Source organism: Pseudophryne corroboree, chromosome 6 (assembly GCF_028390025.1).
Source record: "Pseudophryne corroboree isolate aPseCor3 chromosome 6, aPseCor3.hap2, whole genome shotgun sequence".
Classification (NCBI taxonomy): domain Eukaryota; kingdom Metazoa; phylum Chordata; class Amphibia; order Anura; family Myobatrachidae; genus Pseudophryne; species Pseudophryne corroboree.
In genome coordinates this window covers 672,918,614-672,938,469 of record NC_086449.1, presented here as the reverse complement: position 1 = coordinate 672,938,469, position 19,856 = coordinate 672,918,614, and the positions used below count along the sequence as shown (strand labels likewise).

Below are 19,856 nucleotides of genomic sequence, written 5' to 3'. Positions count from 1 at the left end.
CACCCGTGGTCACATACTAGTGCCAATTTACATTACACCACAGTAATGCCGCTTATACATATTGCACCATATAGAACCTCCTATACACACTGCACCAGGTAGAACCTCCTATACACACTGCGCCAGATAGAACCTCCTATACACACTGCGCCAGGTAGAGCAAGTTATACATATTGGGTCAGATAGAGCACGGTATACACTTTGGACTACGTAGAGCAGTTATAGAAATACGCTGATAAGAGATTAAACAAAAAAAAAGTTTTCCTTTATTTCTAGCTCTTTCACCTGACCCCACTACAGAAGACAGAATTATAGTTGATAATGGCGTTATACGGCTTATATTGGGAGAAGACTGGCATATACCCATTAGTAGGCAACCAATGACTTCACATCTGAACCTAAAAGTTCCAGAGACTGACACTTATTGTATCATTACCGAGGCCTGCATATAATGCTGGGACTTATGGTCCCATGGTACGTTGTGATAGGACTTATGGTCCAATCACCCCTGCTGGCACATCATGCTGGGACTTTTGGTCCCCTCACACCCCCTAGCACATCATGCTGGGACTTTTGGTCCCCTCACACCCCCTAGCACATCATGCTGGGACTTTTGGTCCCCTCACACCCCCTAGCACGTCATGCTGGGACTTACCAGACAGACAGGAGCGTCCCCTCATTGAGCATAGGGCTCAGGGTCACTTACTTGCTGGTGAGTCCATCTCCGGCCCAGATGAGCTGTTGCGCTGAGAGACGATCATCCACTATACAGCAGGTGCCCCCGCTGATCAGGTAATCCGCCAGGCCCGGGAGAGTTGTGACACCATGAGGACCGGGCTCCTTTCTCTCCCGGCGGCTGCTAGGATGCTGTCATGGCAACGGCAGCACACGAGAAGACATTTGCCCGGGGACCCGGGGGTTACCTCAGTTTATGTTATGACCAGCGCAGTCCCTTTATAAGTATAGGCGGCTGGCGCCACAGTCCCCAAGTGAATTCGGGTCCCGTGCGGAGCGGAGCAGAGGGCGAGGGAAGAGAAGGAGGGAGATCACTTGCTCCTCCCCTTCCTCTGCAGTTGGAGAGCAGAACTGATTGACGGCACAGGAAAGCGCTGCTGATTGGTCAGAGCGCGTCCTGAGGGACCCAGCGGCTTTTTATTTCTGAGTCCCCACTGGCAATTATGGGGTAAAATACACGTTATAGCGCGTATTTGCGAACACTGAATTCTGTGTATAATTCTTCTCTCAAAGATGTCCGTCTCCTCAGACACAGTTTCTAGACTGAGTCTGGTAGGAGGGGCATAGAGGGAGGAGCCAGCCCACACTCTCAAACTCTTAAAGTGCCAAAGGCTCCTGGTGGACCCGTCTATACCCCATGGTACTAATGTGGACCCCAGCATCCTCTACGGACTACGAGAAAAAGATTTACCCGTAGGTACCAAAATCCTATTTTCTCTGACGTCCTAGTGGATGCTGGGAACTCCGTAAGGACCATGGGGAATAGCGGCTCCGCAGGAGACTGGGCACAAAAGTAAAAGCTTTATGACTAGCTGGTGTGCACTGGCTCCTCCCCCTATGACCCTCCTCCAAGCCTCAGTTAGATTTTTGTGCCCGGCCGAGAAGGGTGCATGCTAGGTAGCTCTCCAGAGCTGCTTAGAGTAAAAGTTTTAAATAGGTTTTTTTATTTTCAGTGAGACCTGCTGGCAACAGGCTCACTGCATCGTGGGACTAAGGGGAGAAGAAGCGAACTCACCTGAATGCAGAGTGGATTGGGCTTCTTGGCTACTGGACATTAGCTCCAGAGGGACGATCACAGGTTCAGCCTGGATGGGTCCCGGAGCCGCGCCGCCGGCCCCCTTACAGAGCCAGAAGAGCGAAGAGGTCCGGAAAAATCGGCGGCAGAAGACGTTCCTGTCTTCAATAAGGTAGCGCACAGCACTGCAGCTGTGCGCCATTGCTCTCAGCACACTTCACACTCCGGTCACTGAGGGTGCAGGGTGCTGGGGGGGAGCGCCCTGAGACGCAATAAAACATGTTTTAAACCTTATATGGCTAAAGAAATGCATCACATATAGCTCCTGGGCTATATGGATGCATTTAACCCCTGCCAGTTTTCCTAAAAAAAGCGGGAGAAAAGGCCGCCGAAAAGGGGGCGGAGCCTATCTCCTCAGCACACAAGCGCCATTTTCCCTCACAGCTCCGCTGGAAGGACGGCTCCCTGACTCTCCCCTGCAGTCCTGCTACAGAATCAGGGTAAAACAAGAGAGGGGGGGCACTAATTGGCAGAAAATACATATACAGCAGCTATAGAAGGGAGAAACACTTATATAAGGTTATCCCTGCATATATATAGCGCTCTGGTGTGTGCTGGCAAACTCTCCCTCTGTCTCCCCAAAGGGCTCGTGGGGTCCTGTCCTCTATCAGAGCATTCCCTGTGTGTGTGCTGTGTGTCGGTACGATTGTGTCGACATGTATGAGGAGGAAAATGATGTGGAGGCGGAGCAATTGCCTGTAATAGTGATGTCACCCCCTAGGGAGTCGACACCTGACTGGATGGTCGTATGGAAGGAATTACGTGACAGTGTCAGCACTTTGCAAAAAACTGTTGACGACATGAGACAGCCGGCAAATCAGTTAGTGCCTGTCCAGGCGTCTCAAACACCGTCAGGGGCTCTAAAGCGCCCGTTACCTCAGATGGTCGACACAGACCCAGACACGGATACTGACTCCAGTGTCGACGGTGACGAGACAAACGTAATGTCCAGTAGGGCCACACGTTACATGATCACGGCAATGAAGGAGGCTTTGAACATTTCTGATACTACAAGTACCACAAAAAAGGGTATTATGTGGGGTGTGAAAAAACTACCCATAGTTTTTCCTGAATCAGATGAATTAAATGAGGTGTGTGACAAAGCGTGGGTTTCCCCCGATAAAAAACTGCTGATTTCTAATAAATTATTGGCATTATACCCTTTCCCGCCAGAGGTTAGGGCGCGTTGGGAAACACCCCCTAGGGTAGATAAGGCGCTCACACGCTTATCAAAACAAGTGGCGTTACCGTCTCCTGATACGGCCGCCCTCAAGGAACCAGCTGATAGAAAGCTGGAAAATATCCTAAAAGGTATATACACACATACTGGTGTTATACTACGACCAGCAATCGCCTCAGCCTGGATGTGCAGCGCTGGAGTGGCTTGGTCGGATTCCCTGACTGAAAATATTGATACCCTGGATAGGGACAGTATATTATTGACTATAGAGCATTTAAAGGATGCATTACTATATATGCGAGATGCACAGAGGGATATTTGCACCCTGGCATCAAGAGTAAGTGCGTTGTCCATTTCTGCCAGAAGAAGTTTATGGACACGACAGTGGTCAGGTGATGCGGATTCAAAACGGCATATGGAAGTTTTGCCGTATAAAGGGGAGGAGTTATTTGGGGTCGGTCTATCAGACCTGGTGGCCACGGCGACGGCTGGGGAATCCACCTTTTTACCCCAGGTCACCTCTCAGCAGAAAAAGACACCGTCTTTTCAAACTCAGTCCTTTCGTCCCCATAAGGGCAAGCGGGCAAAAGGCCACTCATTTCTGCCCCGGGGCAGAGGAAGGGGAAAAAGACTGCAGCAAGCAGCCTCTTCCCAGGATCAGAAGCCCTCCCCCGCTTCTGCCAAGTCTTCAGCATGACGCTGGGGCTTTACAAGCGGACTCAGGCACGGTGGGGGCCCGTCTCAAAAATTTCAACGCGCAGTGGGTTCACTCGCAAGTGGACCCCTGGATCCTGCAGGTAGTATCACAGGGGTACAAATTGGAATTCGAGACGTCTCCCCCTCGCCGGTTCCTGAAGTCTGCTCTACCAACGTCTCCCTCCGACAGGGAGGCAGTATTGGAAGCTATTCACAAGCTGTATTCCCAGCAGGTGATAATCAAGGTACCCCTCCTACAGCAGGGAAAGGGGTATTATTCCACGCTGTTTGTGGTACCGAAGCCGGACGGCTCGGTGAGACCGATTTTAAATCTGAAATCATTGAACACTTACATAAAAAGGTTCAAATTCAAGATGGAATCACTCAGAGCAGTGATAGCGAACCTGGAAGAAGGGGACTATATGGTGTCTCTGGACATCAAAGATGCTTATCTCCATGTCCCAATCTACCCTTCTCACCAAGGGTACCTCAGGTTTGTGGCACAGAACTGTCATTATCAGTTTCAGACGCTGCCGTTTGGATTGTCCACGGCACCACGGGTCTTTACCAAGGTAATGGCCGAAATGATGATTCTTCTTCGAAGAAAAGGCGTCTTAATTATCCCTTACTTGGACGATCTCCTGATAAGGGCAAGGTCCAGGGAACAGTTAGAGGTCGGAGTAGCACTATCTCAGGTGGTGCTACGTCAGCACGGGTGGATTCTAAATATTCCAAAATCGCAGCTGATTCCAACAACACGTCTACTGTTCCTAGGGATGATTCTGGACACAGTCCAGAAAAAGGTGTTTCTCCCGGAGGAGAAGGCCAGGGAGTTATCCGAGCTAGTCAGGAACCTCCTGAAACCAGGACAAGTGTCAGTGCATAAATGCACAAGGGTCCTGGGAAAGATGGTGGCTTCTTACGAAGCGATTCCATTCGGAAGATTCCATGCAAGAACGTTTCAGTGGGATCTGCTGGACAAATGGTCCGGATCGCATCTTCAGATGCATCAGCGGATAACCCTATCTCCAAGGACAAGGGTGTCTCTCCTGTGGTGGTTGCAGAGTGCTCATCTTCTAGAGGGCCGCAGATTCGGCATTCAGGACTGGATTCTGGTGACCACGGATGCCAGCCTGAGAGGCTGGGGAGCAGTCACACAGGGAAGAAATTTCCAGGGCTTGTGGTCAAGCATGGAAACGTCTCTTCACATAAATATCCTGGAACTAAGGGCAATTTACAATGCCCTAAGTCAAGCAAGGCCTCTGCTTCAGGGTCAGTCGGTTTTAAACCAATCGGACAACATCACGGCAGTCGCCCACGTAAACAGACAGGGCGGCACAAGAAGCAGGAGGGCAATGGCAGAAGCTGCAAGAATTCTTCGCTGGGCGGAAAATCATGTGACAGCACTGTCAGCGGTGTTCATTCCGGGAGTGGACAACTGGGAAGCAGACTTCCTCAGCAGACACGACCTCCACCCGGGGGAGTGGGGACTTCACCCAGAAGTCTTCCACGTGATTGTAAACCGTTGGGAAAAACCAAAGGTGGACATGATGGCGTCTCGTCTCAACAAGAAACTAGAGAGATATTGCGCCAGGTCAAGGGACCCTCAGGCAATAGCGGTGGACGCTCTGGTAACACCATGGGTGTACCAGTCAGTGTATGTGTTCCCTCCTCTGCCTCTCATACCCAAAGTACTGAGAATCATAAGAAGGAGAGGAGTAAGAACTATACTCGTGGCTCCGGATTGGCCAAGAAGGACTTGGTACCCGGAACTTCAAGAGATGCTCACGGAGGACCCGTGGCCTCTACCTCTCAGAAAGGACTTGCTCCAGCAGGGACCTTGTCTGTTCCAAGACTTACCGCGGCTGCGTTTGACGGCATGGAGGTTGAACGCCGGATCCTGAAGGAAAAAGGCATTCCAGATGAAGTCATCCCTACCCTGGTCAAGGCCAGAAAGGATGTAACCGCAAAACATTATCACCGCATTTGGCGGAAATATGTTGCGTGGTGTGAGGCCAAGAAGGCCCCTACAGAGGAATTTCAACTGGGTCGTTTCCTGCATTTCCTGCAAACAGGACTATCTATGGGCCTAAAATTAGGGTCCATTAAGGTTCAAATTTCGGCCCTGTCAATCTTCTTCCAAAAAGAACTGGCTTCAGTGCCTGAAGTTCAGACGTTTGTCAAAGGGGTACTGCATATACAGCCTCCTTTTGTGCCTCCAGTGGCACCTTGGGATCTCAATGTAGTGTTGAGTCTCCTAAAATCACATTGGTTTGAACCACTCACCACTGTGGAATTGAAATATCTCACATGGAAAGTGGTCATGCTGTTAGCCCTGGCTTCAGCCAGGCGTGTCTCAGAATTGGCGGCTTTATCATATAAAAGCCCTTACCTAATTTTTCATTCAGACAGGGCAGAACTGAGGACTCGCCCTCAATTTCTCCCTAAGGTGGTTTCAGCGTTTCACATGAACCAGCCTATTGTGGTACCTGCGGCTACTAGGGACTTGGAGGACTCCAAGTTGCTGGACGTAGTCAGGGCCCTGAAAATATGTTTCCAGGACGGCTGGAGTCAGAAAATCTGACTCGCTGTTTATCCTGTATGCACCCAACAAGCTGGGTGCTCCTGCTTCTAAGCAGACGATTGCTCGTTGGATTTGTAGTACAATTCAGCTTGCACATTCTGTGGCAGGCCTGCCACAGCCAAAATCTGTAAAAGCCCATTCCACAAGGAAAGTGGGCTCATCTTGGGCGGCTGCCCGAGGGGTCTCGGCTTTACAACTTTGCCGAGCAGCTACTTGGTCAGGGGCAAACACGTTTGCTAAATTTTACAAATTCGATACCCTGGCTGAGGAGGACCTGGAGTTCTCTCATTCGGTGCTGCAGAGTCATCCGCACTCTCCCGCCCGTTTGGGAGCTTTGGTATAATCCCCATGGTCCTTACGGAGTTCCCAGCATCCACTAGGACGTCAGAGAAAATAAGAATTTACTTACCGATAATTCTATTTCTCATAGTCCGTAGTGGATGCTGGGCGCCCATCCCAAGTGCGGATTGTCTGCAATACTTGTATATAGTTATTGTTACAAAAATCGGGTTGTTTATTGTTGTGAGCCATCTTTCAGAGGCTCCTACGTTTATCATACTGTTAACTGGGTTCAGATCACAAGTTGTACGGTGTGATTGGTGTGGCTGGTATGAGTCTTACCCGGGATTCAAGATCCTTCCTTATTATGTACGCTCGTCCGGGCACAGTATCCTAACTGAGGCTTGGAGGAGGGTCATAGGGGGAGGAGCCAGTGCACACCAGCTAGTCATAAAGCTTTTACTTTTGTGCCCAGTCTCCTGCGGAGCCGCTATTCCCCATGGTCCTTACGGAGTTCCCAGCATCCACTACGGACTATGAGAAATAGAATTATCGGTAAGTAAATTCTTATTATCCTTGACTCTGAACTGTCTTTATTCCCCACATTCAATCCGTTTCGAAATCTTATTACATACATCCCAAAAAAATAACAAGCCTCTGCCCATTTCTTACATAAAAACTGTAATTCATGCACTCATTATTTTCCTCATTGATTATTGTGGGTTGGGTATGAAATGCTGTCTGTCAGTAGACCGAAAGTGGCACCCCTACAGTCTAAATCCCGACAAGTGTCGGTAAGTAGTCTAACCCACCTCCTACCCTCCCCTAACCCTCCCTTTTAGGTGCCTACCCCTAACCCTTCCATCCCACAGCTTAACCCTAACCCCCCCTCCCCCCGGTGGCACCTAAACCTAACACCCCCATGGTGGTGCCTAAACCTACCCCCCAGCATCTACACCTATCCCCCAGCACCCTAACCCTAGCCCCCCCCCCCCCCCCCCATCCTCGGCATAGTACTTACTTACCCCGCTGTCTCGAACCTTGGGATCCCGGTGGTCCTGGCCCCTTTCAGGATTCTGGCATTGGCATTCCGTTGTGTGTCGGGATTCCGGCACCGGTATCTCATGCGTGGGATCCCAACCATCGGGATTGTAACCACATCCCAATTATTGCAATAGTCTCCTTACTGGTCTTCATTGTAACAGCCTTCTCCCTTACATTCTGTTTTAAATGCAGCTGTGAGGTTAATCTTTCTCTCAAAATGTTCACCTTCTGCTACTCTTCTCTGTCAGTCAGGGACAGATCAAGGGGCAGCCTGGCAGGGCTTTTGCCCAGAGAGCTGTGGCTTGGGGCAGAGGGGGTTGCAGTCTCCCTGCTAACGCCGCTGAGTCTGATTGCCTGGGGCCATAGCCGTGCTCACTATCAGTCATGCCCACCTGGAAAAATAGAATTTTAACTATTTTTTTGTGTGTTTCTCAAACTGGCAGCTGAATGCTGCCTATTGGTAAATGAGTCAGTCAGCATCTCTCACTCTGGGGGTTGGAGTTTAGTGCCAGCCCAGCTGAGCAGCACGTGCACTGCTGCCACCAGCAGAAACCTAGCCTCCTAGGAGGAGAAGCTGGACGGCCTAAGCGTTCTGCATCAGTACAACATCCAGAAGAAGGAAATTAAGGTCAAGGGGTGTGAGTTCTGGCCAAGAAATGTGAAGACCAACTATGTTATCTGGGGGTAAGTATTGGGGGTAAGGAGGTATCACTTGCATGCACAGTGCCCAATAATGTTGGGAGTTATCTATCAGCCTTACTAATTATCTAGCAGACAGATTCAATTGCCGGCGGGAAATTTAAAACTACCCACAGCCGCAAGGTTTTGGTATTCATTTGCTGGACTGAAAGTGGGATGTGTGTCTTTTTTTCACGCACCTCCAGAGCAAGTCTGATTTTTCATAAAATTGGTAGTTTTAGGAAAAATCACCGGGACTTGCACTGGCACCTCGGCAGCACCCTTCTTAAGGGCTAAATAAGCAATTGTAAGTTTCCAATTGGATTAATTTGTCTGTAATAACTCCCCTTCTGAAGTGGTGTCTTCTCCTCCAGCTTTGGAAGCCGGGTCTTCTGCAGCAGGGGGAGTATGTGTCTGTGAGTTTGTGTGTGGTTTTTTACCTCACTAAACCTTGCTCCCAATTAAATTCCCCCCTAGGTGACTTATCTTCTGTCGTTTTTGTCATTTAGCTAGACACTTTCTTCTATCTGGTAATTGTGTTACACCTCCTGCAGCTGACCTCTGAAATAGTGTACAAGCATGTTGTCTTATTACATTAGCGGAACTACTTAATAAATCTTATTTGTGTAATGCTGAGACATATCTAATTTTGTTTATATGCTTATAGCTGTTTATGTTAACATTTACTGAGATGTGTTTGTGTATCTTCTTTTGGAGTGCTATTTTGTCAATAACAATATACTGTTTGTACAACAGTTATATTGGAAAGCTCAAAGTTCCTACATAACATTGATGAATGGATTAGTGGAAGAATGCTTTGTAGAAGGCAGGGACATAACTAGAACTTCTTGGGCCCCATAGCAAAATCTTGAAAAGCCTCCTTTCCACCCACCCCCCATTAGTACACATTGGGGTTCATTCCGAGTTGATCGTAGCTGTGCTAAATTTAGAACAGCTATGATCATTCATGCTGACATGCGGGGGCACGCCCCGCATGTCAGTGCCACCCCCTCCCGCCCCGCGCAGAAGTGCAACGGCAACGCACAGCGGCGATGCCTTTGCACTTCAAGAGTAGCTCCCGACCAGCGCAGCTTTAGCGTGCTGGCCAGGAGCTATTTGTCGCTCCCCGGACCGCAACGGCTGCGTGTGACGTCATGCAGCTGCTGCGGCCCGCCCCCACAACGGTCCAGCCACGCCTGCGTTGGCCGGACCGCGCCCCCGAAACGGTGGCTTAATGCTGCCATCCAGCCCCCTCCCGCCCAGCCACCGCCTCTACCTCAGAGGCGATCGCTAGGCAACGACGGCTGCCATGCGCTGGTGCACTGCGGCACCGGCGCAGTTCCGACCCGAATGCTGTGCTACGAAAAACTGCAGCGAATGATCGGGTCGGAATGACCCTCATGGTGCGAAGAAGCTCGATAAAGATAACAATACCAATATGTACATATAAACTAGACACATACAAAAAAACAACCAAAATCGAACAAGAAAAGAGAAATATATTGCCACAAAAATGGTAGAGATTCAAAGAAGTTCACATACTACCAGTAAGTACATATAAACTAGACAAATATGTAAAATTAACTTAAATAAAATACAACTTCTGCCACTTGTGCGGTATGGTAAAGAGACAAATACTGTAGGTCGACAAACTACCTAAAAAAAAAGTGTGACCGGGGGTTAAAGTGGGGGGGAACAAAGTGGAACTGAGTTCCACCTCCTGTAATGGTAGGGGGAACTAGTTCCACCACCTCCATTGTCCTGCACGGTAATTCCAACTGGAAAACCTGCCCCATCACTTACATCAATAGATGATTCAGGCGGTGCTAGTGTTACTGATGAGCTGCAGCCATCTCCTTCTTACTCAGGTCTGTTGGCCCATTGGTCCTCCTCCATCTACAGTCCACCCCTCCAAGTGGCTTCATTTTCTAGCATTGCATATATTGGGGGTCATTCCGAATTGATCATAGCTGTGCTAAATTTAGCACAGCTACGATCATTCACACTGACATGCGGGCCGCCCCCCCCCCCCCCCCCCCCGCAGAAGTGCAAAGGCATCGCACAACGGTGATGCCTTTGCACTTCAAGAGTATCTCCCGGCCAGCGCAGCTTTAGCGTGCTGACCGGGAGCTACTCATCGCTCCCCGGCCCACAGCGGCTGCGTGTGATGTCATGCAGCCGCTGCGGCCCGCCCCCCGTTCGGTCCAGCCATGCCTGCATTAGCCGGACCGCTCCCACGAAATGGCAAGCAAACGCTGCTGTTCTGCTCCCTCCCGCCCAGTGATCACTTCTGCCTGTCAATCAGGCAGAGGCGATCGCAGCCCTACTACGGACTTCGGCCATCTGACATGTGCAGTAGGGACCCGTTTGCTCGGCTGCGACAAAAAGCAGCGAGCGAATGAGTCAGAATAACCCCCATTATGTCATGCTGTCACTGCTGCTGAGGTGAAGAGGAGCAGTCTCTGTGCATCTTGAAGACAATATGAGAGGGGGCTGGAGGGACTAGAGAGTGGGGAAGCTGTGTATAAGTGACACTACTGTGGGCAATATGTATATAAGCAGCACTACTGTGGTTATTATGTGTAAGGGGCTCTACTGTTGTGGGAATTGTATATAAGGGGCACTACTGTGGGCATTGTATATAAGGAGCACTACTGTGTGGCATAACATGTATAGAGGGTACCATGGTGTAGTACAGGGATGGGGAACCGTTGGCCCTCCAGCTGTTGTTGACCTACATATACCAGCATGCCTTGCTACAATTTTGCTATTTGGCCATGCTAAAGCTGTTGCAAAGCATGCTGGAATGTGTAGTTCAACAACAGCAGCAGGGCCGAAGGTTCCCCAACCCTGGTATAGTGCAATGTGAATAAAGGACACTACTAAGTGACATAACCTGAATAAGAGGCATTACTATGTGGTGTAATGTGACTAAGATTGTGCCAGTGTGTGGTGTAACTTGAATTAGGGGTACTATTATGTGACAATGCTGCTTCTTTGTGAGATCAGTGTCCCTTTATAACAGGGGTGGGGAACCTTTTTTCACCAAGAGCCATTTGGATATTTATAAAATCCTTCAGAGGCCATACAAAAATTCTCAACTTAAAAAATTACCCTGCCCCTCAGTAGGTCTGCCCCTTAGAGGTATTGTGCGCGCGCGCATGCCTCAAAAAATGGGTGTGGCCAATTAAAATGGGACATGATACACATATGCCCCCAATAGTGCAGTGCCAGATCCACAAATGCCCCCACAGTGCCAGATCCACAATTGCCCCCACAGTGCCAGATCCACAATTGCCCCCACAGTGCCAGGTATACAAATGCCCCCACAGTGTCAGGTATAAAAATGCCCCCACAGTGCCAGATCCACAAATGCCTCCACAGTGCCAGGTATACAAATCCCCCACAGTGTCAGGTATACAAATGCCCCCACAATGCCAGATCCACAAATGCCCCCACAGTGCCAGATCCACAAATGCCCCCACAGTGCCAGGTATACAAATGCCCCCACAGTGTCAGGTATATAAATGCACCCACAGTGCCAGGTATACAAATGCCCCCACAGTGCCAGATCCACAAATGCCCCCATAGTGCCAGGTATACAGATGCCCCCACAGTGCCAAATCCACAAATGCCCCCACAATGCCAGGTATACAGATGCCCCCACAGTGCCAGATCCACATATGCCCCCACAGTGCCAGGTATACAAATGCCCCCACAGTGCCAGATCCACAAATGCCCCCACAGTGCCCCCCCCACCCCACTATGCTGCTTACCGCTCTTGCTGCTCCATCCGGCTACGTGTCTCCGGTGTCAGGGGGTCAGGACAGGGAGGAGAGCACACTATGTCGGGCGGCGGCGGCGTATAGGACCTCAAACCAGCCGCCGGTTCGTGAGCCAGTCAGAGCTCGCGGACGTGCAGCGGCGGCTCCTGATTTGCTGCCGGTCCGCGAGCTCTGATTGGCTCACGAACCGGCGGCTGGTTTGAGATCTTACCTGCCGCCGGACATAGTAGCTGCGCTCTCCTCCCTGCCCTGACAGCTGAGACACGCTGCCGCCGGACTGAGCGGCAGCGTGTCTCACTGACACAAGCGGGTGGGCCGGAACAAGCCCCTGCTTTATAAAGTATGGTATTTAGGGTACTAATTTACAGTTTGCAGGGGGGTGCAGAAAACACTAGCACTGTCCCTGGCTCCGCTTAATGTATGTGTGTGTGTGTGTGTGTGTGTGTGTGTGTGAAGGGGGGGCGGTGTCCAGGTAAATGAGTTCCACCACCTCTCCAGAACCACTTTATGCTCTGAGTGTAACCATACCAATATGCACATATAAACTGCACACGTGTCAAAAAATAATCCAGCAACCCATGAAATGTTATACAGTGCTTGGCTTGCCAGGGCCTCGCTAGCTGTGATGGCACAATAAGTCCCAGTAGATCCAGTTGAGAAAAAGGGGTGCTGGTAAAAGCGGGGGAGGAAGAGGCAGTGGCTCGTTCCCTCCCCAGCTAAATTCGCCTGATCTGCCTACTGAGTCTGCTCCATCCAGAGTCCTGACCAGGGGCACTTTAAGAGAGGAAGAGGTCCGTGTTCTGCCTCCCCCATTCGTGTCCCCTCCACTCTGTTGGCAGTGCTCAAGAGTCTGAGCCCTAGAGGGCATGCGCACATCACCGGGAAAATGGTGCAGCACCCATTTTCCCAGTGATTTCTCTGCTGTGCATGCGCAGAACACAGTGAAATCGCCGCTGCAGCATTTTCACAGTGATTCCACAGTGCTGCTGATATCGGCACGGGACTCTGGAGGTGTAAATATAAAAAAATGGGTGCAGTGTATGCGGTGAGGGCTAGACTAAGGGGCCCGTGTGCACTGCACATACTGCACCCATTATAGATATGTCAGTGGTCCTGATTGGCTTCACCTGCAGCTTCAGTGTGCGGACTACAGAGGCGTGGAACTGGCACTGAATGAATGTGATCGCGGACTCATTGCTAAGGAGTGGTCCTGTTTTCACACTACATAGCAGGCTGCAGGCACGGACAACCTGTAAATGCCCGGGGAAAGGGGACACATGCCTGTTCCGCCTTAACCTCACTCTGCTGTAGTGCTGCCCACCCTGCTGGAATGTTCACGCCTCCTCCCACTGTAGGGATGGCCACCGGCGTCACCGTCATTGATGGCGAGACAAACCATTGATGGCAGATAACTATTCTATGCTTATCCGTCGATGGTTTAACATCGGTGTTTATATGCATGCGTGGCTGCTGGGTCTGTTGCTGTTTGAGAGCCAGAGGTGGGGTTGAGCTGTGAATGATAGCTCAGCCTCTTAACCACTTAACTGACGATTTATTTTGCAAAAAAACGCTCCGAAATTGTCGGGGTTTTTTATGAGTGAATTAGGTGAAGAACATGAATTTAACCCTATCCCAAATGATTTTAGTTAAAAAAAGAAAAAGAAAAAAGAATAATTTTTTTGACGTTTTAAAAAAAATATTTTTTCTCTCCAAACATCGTAACATCGATCGCGACCATCGGACCATTGCGACCATTGCAGCTTTTATTTTGAAAGCCCAGACAGCCTGGAGGTATGCAGGGGGGTCTGGGGGCAGCTAGGGAGGGTTTATTTACACTCCCCCGCGGCTGCCATTGTCTGCAGCCGCTGGAGGGGGGAAATCCTGCCATGCTGACCGATCAGCAGTGATCGGCAGCATGGCAGACACAGCGGGAGAGTGCAGGGAGGCAGAGGGACCTTCCGGTCCCTCTGACAGCAGCAGCGGAGGGAAGTTTCCCTTTCCTGCCGCTGCTAACACTCTCTATCTGACTCGTTGCATCCCGTGCGACCAGGTCAGATAGAGCACTTGCAGGCATGGCCGCATCTGATGCGACCATGCCAGGCAAGTTGTTAAAGAGGCGAGACATCCCATTCCCGGCTATACATAGTGTAAGAGCTGGAGGCTACACAGGGGCTGCTGGCTGACATCCTAGAGAAAAAAAACATTGTGCATACAGCTACCATTCATTGTGTATAATCATCTAGATATACACCATCGATGGTAAAAGTATTCAACATCGGCCATAGACCATCAATGATTTTGAATCAGCGATAAAAATCATTATCCCAGTGGGAGGAGATGAGGCCTTCCAAGCAGAGTAGGCAGCATTGCAGCTGCTGGCTCTGTTTGAAACTGTTGCAGTGCATTCTAAGTGTGACTGGGGCCAGGGGGATCGGTGGACCCTGGAAGCAGTCCGGGCCCCATAGCAGCCACACTCCCTGCACCGATAGTAGTTACGCCAGTGGGAGAAGGGAGCTAGACATGTATACATGTGGTTCCCATTAAGTTTGAATGCAGCAGCTGAAGATTAGGTTGCTGGATGCATGTACAGTATCAGCACTGCTGATCCCATGTAATATCAAACCCTGTTCTGTCTGTATATGATTTCTTTGAATACTGAAAATCTAAAAGGCCTTAAGTTTTGGAAATGCTAGAAAACCAGTGCTATATCCCAGAGTTTTGACGACCTTGAGGATTCTTTTCCATTTTCTAAGTGGAAACTGAACATTGGTGGTCATTCCGAGTTGTTCGCTCGATGCCGATTTTCGCTATATTGCGATTAGTCGCTTACTGCGCATGCGCAAGGTTCGCAGAGCGCATGTGGTTAGTTATTTTACACAAAAGTTAGGTATTTTACTCACAGCATAACGAGGATTTTTCATCGTTCTGGTGATCGTAATGTGATTGACAGGAAGTGGGTGTTTCTGGGCGGAAACTGGCCGTTTTCTGGGCGTGTGTGAAAAAACGCTGGCATTTCTTGGAAAAACGCGGGAGTGTCTGAAGAAACGGGGGAGTGTCTGGGCGAACGCTGGGTGTGTTTGTGACGTCAAACCAGGAACGAAACTGACTGAACTGATCGCAATGGCTGAGTAAGTCTGGAGCTACTCAGAAACTGCTAAGAAATTTTTATTCGCAATTCTGCGAATCTTTCGTTCACAATTCTGCTAAGCTAAGATACACTCCCAGAGGGCGGCGGCTTAGCGTGTGCAATGCTGCTAAAAGCAGCTAGCGAGCGAACAACTCGGAATGAGGGCCATTGACCAGCGCACCTGTACACCATTTCGTTGAAGAAGTCAGCTGTGACGAAACGTGTTGGGCTCCCTGTGGTGACTCCCTTGCCTATTTTTAAAAAGCTAAGTTAGAAGTCCTTACCTTTTACTAAGACCTTTTATGTTCATATGCTTTTATTAATATTTTGAAGTACGTTTTATGTTGTGATCCGCTTTTATGTGATATTAAAGCTTGTTTGTATTATTATATATTTTTTGGCTTTTAAATCTATTTTTAACTATTGCATGTTAAACAACACAAGTCGCCGGTACCCTTATTCCCCCATTTTTATTCTTTTCCCAGCAGTACTGTACCAGCATTGCGCTCTTAAGGGTTGGCAGACACCTTTTAACAAGATTGCGTGTGTTTTTTAGCAATTTTATTGTTTCATGTTTTACTGAGAACCCACCTCTCAAGTGGCGCTGTGTCATTCCTTTTTTTACATATATATATATATATATATACATATATACATGTGAACTGGAGTGTACGTACACACAATTTTTTGTCTTCCCACCCCCATTTTGTTTGTTTTAGTTAATTGATTTATGGTTATTTCAGGTCATTAAATTATGGTGATCTCTGTCAGTTATTAAAGTTCTTTAACATTTTTATCCAAATCCTCCCGTGGAAGGCCCAGAACAGGCTCCCTGTGTCAAAGTTCTACCTGGCGCATTCTGCTGTTGGGTCTGACCGGGACAGTAACCTCCCTAAAACCTGACCACGATCCAGCTGGACCGCATCACGTTGGTTTCATGATCCCACATCACGTTGGTTTCTTCATCCCAATCGGTGCAGTGGTGTCCGAAGGCATACCCGGACAGGTGAACAAACAGACCAATTAATTTTTACACTGGGAGCCTATGCTGGGCCTTCCAGTGGATGGATTTGGATGAAAACTTTAATGAACTGTAATAACTGATAGAAATAACCATAACAACCAAGATATGTGGCCCTGTCCCCTAAAGGGCTGTATTTTATTAGTTTAAACCCTGCCAATATTTTAAAAGTTGGATAATGAAGGGTATGTGTACCAGATCCATGAAGCCATGTAGGAGCCTATCATGAACAAATATACATATATGCATACACCATGTATATATTTTATTATATACAAAAAAACGAACAGTAGGTCCAGCGCTCCCATAGAATACTCAGCTTGATCCTGTGCCTTCACATTTAATAAGGTCATCGATAGCAAGATGGTGCTGCACTCGGCTACCACAACAAGGCAGGTGCTGTCATCAGCGTTTCAGTTCTCTTAACTGTCTTAACTGCGATTTTTCTTCTCAAGCTATGAGAATGTCTGCTGGATCTCTGTTCAACTTTCATTTGCATATAATGTCACTGGCCTGAGCTTGCAGTGACTAAGTAATAGGAGATAATTAAAACTGAAAACTAAATAATTGACTAAGGTTTTATATGAGTCATTTTGGAAGTACTTTTGAATAAGTAAATACCATTGATATGTCCATTTGAATGCTGTTGGTTTATATATTTATCATGACATCACATAGAATTAAAGGTCAGCTTAACTTGAAAAATGAAAATGTCACATATGAAGGTTAACTGTATAATTTACCAATTATCTTTTCCATTCATCACAATCAGATAAAGACTCCCCACCATGCTTGGACAGTGTACAGAGGTATTTGATATTGGACACAGAGCACAAATAATGAAGATTTTATTTGATCATTTCTGTGCCATTATTGCCTGTTAAATCCAATCGTTTGTAGTCTTTACAGAACATTTTTGTTATTTATGCCACTATCAAGCCAATCACTGAACTTCCCCAGAGTGATGCAAGATAGAGACGCACCACCCTGCTGAGCAACACTTGCCTTCTTAAAACAGTAAAATAGAATAAATATTTTTATTTTTTTTATTTTAAAGGTGAGATATATCAAGCCTTGGGGAGAGATAATGTGGGGTAGTTGTCCAAAGGATTGTTTGGTCTGTGCAACTCTCCACTTTTTCTCTTTCTAAGGCTTGATACATGTCTCCCCAAATATGTAATTTCTGGTATAATTATTATATATCTGTAGTACCCCTTTCACATCTCCAGTGCCGGATCCCACCCGGCATTGGACACTCTCCTACCTCTTTCTGAAGGCTTCCAGACCTAGCAATATGCCGGGTCAGTTGCCATAGTGGTGGGGGGCAGAGCCGGCAGCGGGGGCAGAGGTGGCGCTGGGAGATGAGCTCATCTCAGCGCCACCTCTCCCTATCTTGTCAACCGGTCCCGGATCGGCTCGACCCTGGAATCCGTTTACACAGCCACTGACCTGGTAGTCAACCCGGGAATAACACTGTTTATAACCTGGGTTGAATTACCGGGTTAGGCAACCCGGGAAATCCGACATGGCACTTTTACCACCGCACACTGACCCGTGACGACCCGGCAATATACCGGGTTGATACCAGATTATTTGTGCGGTGTGAAAGCGGTATAGGAGAACCATTGCTTTCCATTCATGATTCACAGCATTAACAACAATTGCAGATGTCTGTTCTGTTTTGTGTTGGTCCAAACAGAGAAAAATTTAACCACAAGGTTGTTAGTGCCAAATCCTTTAAGATATTAGTGGTTTCCCTTTTATATGTTAATTTGGTGATGAAGTTGTATACTGGCAGGTTAGTGTGTGGATTTTGCAGGGTCATAATAGTGATCTGTCAATCATTCCTTCTGTTGCCTGCTAGTAAGCCATCCTCTTTTCCTATCTCCCTCCCCATTTTTTTATGATTTTTCTGTTTCTCATTGTGGTGGCATTATGAGGTGAGCTGCAAGTTATTCCTAGTTGGGTGCACTCTCCTTAGCCAATGATATGTGATTTTTGACCCATCACGGCATTTGATACCACTTGTCTGGGTGTGTTTAATCTTGGAGAGTTGTACTGTACACAAATGATCGTGTTAGGAATGCATGACTGTCTTGTTTTATATTGTTAGTTAATTTTATCCGCCACCAATGTCCAATCATTTGAGAGAAACTTAATTGTCAAATCAAATTTGACCAAATGTTTAGCCAGGGCCAGACAGCCAATCTGGCACTTCTGGCAAATGCCAGAAGGGCTGGTTGGCTGGTCCGGACACAAATAGAGTTGTGAAGGCCGCATGCAGCACAGATTCCGTCTCTGCGGTTTGCCCCCCCCGTCGCCATTTTCTAAGAGTGATGGGGGGGTGCCGCGAGTCCACAACCCCCTGACTAGCGGCATGCCCTCGTGAGCAGTATCCACGCGCCCCTTTCACATCACGCACACCTCCTTTCATATGCACATGGATGTCAGGGCTGAAAAGTGGCCTCGGACTGAGGCCACTTTTCCCTGTGTTCAGCCAACTCCTGTTGTTATGTGTTTTATCTCACTAGATAAGTATGTTGTATATCTTTAAGGGTTATAACTACATTAATAACAAGCATTGTGCAGGAAAGATTAATGCACACAATATTGGTTTAAATATCCAGATCTATAGTGGCAATTAAAAGACTGCAATATTGCTTATGTTCATGAGGCCATGCAGGTTGTGTTATCTGTCCAAAAGTAGCATTATTTGTTATATGAATTCTGTTTTACTGTAATTGTATTGTCACAATGAACAGCAGTATTCAGCATATATAAATTCCTCTTCATATCTCTCTAGGGTTGTTGCAGAGAACGATTTTTTGCACAGCCTTCTTAACAAAGTCACAGCACTAAAAGGAGACAGTGGTGGACAAGGTGAGTTAGCTTTTTACATGTTATGTAATCAATTATATTAAGTCTATTTACAGTAATTATTATATTGTCTTTACTTTTAACATTTATTTTGTTAGCACTTATCCAGTCTGTCTCCTGGTCCTGTTACCATCACCTTACAAGCATCGCCAGTATACCCAAAAAGCCAAGAAGCAACCTAATCTCTTATACTTTTTCTTATTTCCCGCCGTTGCTACTGCAACCTCCTCCTACCTGGCATTCCACTTGCCAGTCTACCCCCATCTTAAATGCCGCAGCGCAGCAGCACTGATCTCCACATCAGCTCCACCACCTACAGTACACTACCTGTTTCTTCCAGAATCCAAATAAAATTGTTCATCCTTACCTACAGTATAAAGACCTCAACAATTTCAGGTCTGCTCAGGCTCTCCCACAGTCTTTTTTTTTTAAATAAATTTTTTTATTGAAGCACAAGCATCATTTACAGATATTGTATATAGTAGATACAGTACAACTCATGTAACATTTTGATGCAAGTACATTAATCCCAGAGAGACATTGGGGGTAATTCTGAGTTGATCGCAGCAAGAACTTTGTTAGCAGTTGGGCAAAACCATGTGCACTGCAGGGGAGGCAGATGTAACGTGCAGAGAGAGTTAGATTCGGGTGGGTTATTTTGTTTCTGTGCAGGGTAAATACTGGCTGCTTTATTTTTACACTGCAATTTAGATTGCAGATTGAACACACCCCACCCAAATCTAACTCTCTCTGCACATGTTATATCTGCCTCCCC

The 19,856-nt window shown here is 47.8% G+C and overlaps 1 protein-coding gene across 4 annotated transcripts in view; it reads left to right on the top strand.

Annotated features, from left to right (window-relative positions):
* DOCK2 (dedicator of cytokinesis 2) overlaps nt 1-19,856 on the top strand; it is a 1,781,615-nt gene that overhangs the window by 322,021 nt on the left and 1,439,738 nt on the right. For all 4 annotated transcript variants that reach the window (XM_063928256.1, XM_063928254.1, XM_063928255.1 and 1 more), the window contains exon 12: nt 19,008-19,084. In XM_063928256.1, coding sequence (XP_063784326.1) covers nt 19,008-19,084 — 77 coding nt within the window. The remainder of the gene's footprint in view (nt 1-19,007; nt 19,085-19,856) is intronic.